The sequence below is a fragment of the Bos indicus genome, chromosome 17 (assembly GCF_029378745.1).
Source record: "Bos indicus isolate NIAB-ARS_2022 breed Sahiwal x Tharparkar chromosome 17, NIAB-ARS_B.indTharparkar_mat_pri_1.0, whole genome shotgun sequence".
In the NCBI taxonomy this organism is placed as follows: Eukaryota; Metazoa; Chordata; class Mammalia; order Artiodactyla; family Bovidae; genus Bos; species Bos indicus.
In genome coordinates this window covers 70,707,824-70,712,734 of record NC_091776.1, presented here as the reverse complement: position 1 = coordinate 70,712,734, position 4,911 = coordinate 70,707,824, and the positions used below count along the sequence as shown (strand labels likewise).

Here is a 4,911-nt window from a genome sequence, read left to right as displayed (position 1 = left end):
AAAATGCTCCTTTCAAGCCCAGGAGGCTTATTAACTAGAGCCCTAAGTTGATTTTCTTCAGAGAAAGGTGGTCGGGGATAGCCCGCTGCAAATGTCAGAAGAGTTGGTGAAAGGCATAATGTAATAAACAGTAGACACACAGATTTTAGTTTCGGGGTAGATGCTCGAGCAGGTCCAGGGAATCCCTCGAGTCCTGTTCTGCCTTTGCCTGTCAGGTCCTCTCCGCCTGACCTTTGTCACGGGTGGGATCTCCCGTGGTGGCTCCTGGCAGTGTGTGAAACTTGAAAATTCTCCAAGAAGAAGACGGACAGGCTAAGTTTCTTGTCCCACTTTCCCAGTTGCCTGTTCCCTGACCTCCCTTCAGGACCGGGAAGGACGGAGCCCAGCACCACGGGTGCAGGTCTGCAGGCCCAGGAGCCCCAGAGTATGGGGTCCACAGCCCCATCTTCCTGCGTCCCCACCACAGTGAGGCCATGGGCCCTGATGGTCCAGGCCTCTGCAACAGGAGGACCATGAGTGACTGTCCCATTTGATTTCAGAAAAGATAAAGAAATGAGACGAGGGACGTGAAAAAAGTATTTCTGCCATTGATGTACCATCAGATAATTCATAGACAGAACCTGCGGCAGAAGAAAGCATGGCCTGTCTTGAGAGGCAGCCACGTCCTCCTCTGCTGACCCCTCAGGACTCACCTTGTGTGAGGGCTCAGTTCATTCTGAAGGAAGGAAAATTCCCATATCTTCTCCATCCAGTTACTAAGAGCCTGGAGGGCCATGAGTTTTAGAAAATGCCGACCTGTTAGCAGCACTGTGGAAATGAGGAGGGAGCAGGGAGCAGGAGGCAGGGCTCCTGTCAGCGTCTGAGCTGTGGACGGGCCCCTGCAGCCCAGGACCCACACTCTGTGGGGCGAGAGGATGGAGATGGGAGGAGCAGGGCTGCACTGGGGTGTTTCTGCTGAAGATGCAGCACCTGCTCTGGGGGATTTACTCCAGATGTTGAGGGAGGGGCAGGTGGGCTCTGTAGTCAGATATGTGGCTTCCTGGGATGCCTGTGCTGTCTTGTGTCTCAGCACGATCCTGTGTGTCTCCTCCCTCCCTTCACAGAGATCTCTGTGCAGAGAGGCCTTCCTTGGAAATCCCTCTATGGAAACTTCTCACTGAAACCAGGCTCAGAGCCAAAGTCCGAGGCCCAGGGGTTTTGTCTCACTTCCTTGTCATCTGAGCCACTGTGGGAACCTACAGCCTCGTCCTCCGTCTGCAGCCCAGAGATGAGCAGGAGCCCCGCGTTGGACGAGGTGGCTTTAGATCCAGAGAAGTGTCTGGGGACCCTGGAGCCCTGGAGCTTTTGGGAATCTGAGTTGTAGGACAGGAGGTACCGGGGAGGACTCCCTGGCTTCTGCTGGTACCAGGTTATAGACAAGCTGCCAATGTTATAGCCATTGCTCAGGGTGCAGGAGAGTCTGGCTGATGCTCCCAGAGATGCAGACAGGGAGTCTGACTGAGTCAGCACAGGCTGGGAGAGGGAACCTGCAGACACAGACACAGGGGAGATGGGGCAGGAGCTGAAGGAAAGAGTCCCAGAGTCTGCGCCCCAGGGGATGATGAGGCTGGGACTGAGCCCTGGTGCCGGGGCCCATCGCTACCTGTGCAGTGAGAGAGGAACACCAGCAGGAGAGGAGTCCAGGCCATGGTGCTCACAGAACCCTGGTCCCCCAGAGGGGTTGGGCTGCTCCAGGCCTCCTGTTCTCCCCCAGACTCTGCTAGAGGAGGGACTGCCATGAAAATGGGGGTCCACCCAGGGCCCGCCCAGCCCCTCCCTGAACCTTGATGCTGGAGCTCTGCTCACAGCCCAGACTGTAGGGGAGGGAGGGGCTTCCCACTTGGGAGCCCCTGGAGGAAGCCCCTGCCAAGACTACACTGGTCCCTGCTCAGGGGACTCTGCAGCCAGAGAGGACACACTGCTGAATGTCCCCAGGAGCACAGACCCCAACCCCAGCCCAGCTCCTACAGTGAGTTGTGCTCCTTGAGCAGCTGTGCAAGGACCCCAAGGCAGTCCCACAGCGCTCCCTGCTGGTAACATATGGAAAAGTTTTGCTGAAAAAAGGAATGAAATTCAAAGTTCTCTAAGAAGGTTCTAGTAGAGAAAATAAGTAAACAGATGAAGATGCTTAGAAGAAACAGAATATATTGTCGTGTAATTATTCCACAAAAGACATAATGTATCCTGATTTAGCGTAAATATCTAACAAACTTCAGGAGTTATATGCTTCCAATACATTGGATTTGTATTTTTTTAAGCATTGAAAAAGATGTAAAATTTGTGTTTCTCTGAGAAAGCAGTTAAAGTGTTTTACACACAACCCATAAATAAAGCACATACGAGGGGAATTTATAGGACTTCCCTTGTTTTCCTGTGTTTAAGGATCTGCCTGTCGATGGAGGGGACATGGTTGCAGTGCCAGATGCAGGAAGCTCCCACATTCTGCAGAGCAACTCAGCAGGAAAGCCGAGCTGCTGAAGCTCCATCCCCTGGAGCTGGTGCCCTGCAGCAAGAGAATCCACCCCAATGACAAGCCAGTGCACTGCAGTGAAGAGCTGCTGCGCCACCCACAACCAGAGCCCAGGAGCAGTGAATACCCCGCACAGCCATCCGTCAATCAACCAATAAAGTGTAAAAAACAACCTGACAACCAAGCCAGTAGAAGGGGACATTACAGACCACGGTCGTTAAACGTTGATCCAAGTCCTCTCGACAAAATGGAACATTAGAAAAGTAGAAAAATCCTAATATCAGGTTAAGACACTGACAGTGTTACCAAATGTTATCTTTTTGAATATATGTTATATTTTATATTAAGACTCTCAAACATAGATTTACAGAAAATCCAGTTCACATGTTCCCAGCCTCCCCCGACCCCTTCGGGCTCTTCTCGTGTCTCTGGGGCCTGGGCGTTTGCCAAGACCAACCTGGGGGCATCCTCCTCATCCAAGGTGACTGAGGCCGTCCCAGGGAGCAGCCTGGGGGGAACCTGGAGACCCTGGTGCTTGGCGGGCAGTGGGACCATGAAGCCAAGGGGAAGGTGCTGGGTCTGCTGGTGAGGACACCAGCACGCTGTGCCACCGCCAGGGAGGAAGTAATGCTGCCTGAACAGCTGCAGATTCTGTGGAGGGTGACTTTCGTCTTTTACCCAGTGGAATCATTACCCAGTGGAACAACTCAGGCTCCCAGTGGAGCCTGAATGTTACTGCATTCATTGGAATTGATGTGGTAATTCATCTAGCTGGATTGTGTGAGGAAGCAGAAAAATATGATCAAAAAGGGAAAGGTCTGGAAGGCTGGATAAGGCTTCTCATACCTGACAGACTGTGCTTGATTTTCATCAAACAGCTGATGGTATCCAGGAACAACAGAGAGGAGAACAAGCAGGAAAAAATTTGGGTACCACAAAAAGGGCATTTGCCCTGTTCATTCTTCCAAAGAGGACCACTGTGGACTTAGGATATGCCATCTTATTTCTGACTTTGATGGCTTTTCTGAGAGGTTCCAAGTTCTGGCTAACCACTACAAATCTATATACCCCACATCGGAAACAGACATTGAAGATGAATTCCAAAAACTCAAGGGTTAAATGGAAAGGGTGAAACCAACTGCTAGATATATGGAGTTTATATCCTATATCGAGCTTTCAAAGAAAGACCATCAAAGAAAATCTTGGTAGAAGCTGCAAATGCAGCACTGCTAGATACTGATTTTGAAAGTTATCCTTTCATAACCTCTTTGAACCGTACAGTTGGACGTGTTTGTACTGGCTTGGGTATGCTGCCTTAATATGTGGAGAAGTGTATGGAGTTATGAAAGCTTATACAACTAGAGTTGGGATTGGTCCTTTTCCTACAGAGCAAGACAATGCAATTGGAGAATTATTACAAACAAGGGATAGAGAGTTTGGTGTAACTACAGGAAGGGAAAGATGATGTGTCTGGTTGGACTTTGTTTTGATTAAATATGCTCATATGATTAATGGATTTACTGCATGGGTAGTCAAAAATTTTGATATTTTGGACATATTTATGGAAATCAGAGTTGGAGTTGCATACAAGTTAGATGGTGAGATTATAACTCATTTCCCAGTAAACCAAGAACTCTTAAATAAATGGATTTAAATGTAAGACAAGGATATTTAAGGAACATTTAAGGACTTTTAAGGAACTACCTATTAATGCCCAGAATTGTTTGATTTATTGAAGATGAAGTTCAAATTCCAGTTAAATAGATTTGCTTAGATAAATCCAGAGTCTATGATTCAACTCTTTTAAGGATTTCCAGTGATACAAGAAGCATTCCTGGAGCGGTGGGGAAAGGACTTTCTTAAATATTTCATTTATGATCTACGAATTCTGAGAATAAAGACACTGAAATGAGGTTTAGGCCTAACAGTCGCTTCCAGTCTTTCCAGAGGGATGGCTGGTGTGGAGATACATTTTGGCAATTTACAGTGTCAGCTGCCTTAGCTGGCATGATTGCCAAATCATTTGTTGTTCCTCCTGCTTATGGTGTCATATTTTCTTTTCATTTTAGTAATAATATAATCAATGTTGTTTGAAATCAGATAGAATGATCTCTGTTCATTTCCAAGGCACCATTCAATATCACAGTAATCCAAGTCTACGCCCTGACCAGTTATGCTGAAGAAGCTGAAGTTGAACGGTTCTATGAAGACCTAGAAGACATTCTAGAGCTAACACCCAGAAAACGTGTCCTTTTCAATATAGGGAACTGGAATGCAAAAGTAGGAAGTCAAGAAATACCTGAAGTAACAGGCAAATTTGGCCTTGGAGTACAGAATGAAGCAGGGCAAAGCCTAATAGAATTTTGCCAAGAGAATACACTGGTCATAGCAAACACCCTCTT

General features: G+C 47.9%; 1 pseudogene and 1 gene segment (V, D, J or C); one reads left to right on the top strand and one right to left on the bottom strand.

Moving 5' to 3' along the window:
• Positions 1-1,140: 1,140 nt before the first annotated feature.
• Positions 1,141-1,688, bottom strand: LOC139176666 (probable non-functional immunoglobulin lambda variable 5-48). The segment is given in 2 exon segments: positions 1,141-1,526; positions 1,643-1,688. Coding segments are annotated over 2 exon segments (432 nt in total).
• A 276-nt stretch (positions 1,689-1,964) lies between these two features.
• Positions 1,965-4,163, top strand: LOC109570960 (adenylosuccinate synthetase isozyme 2-like; annotated as a pseudogene).
• Positions 4,164-4,911: the final 748 nt, after the last annotated feature.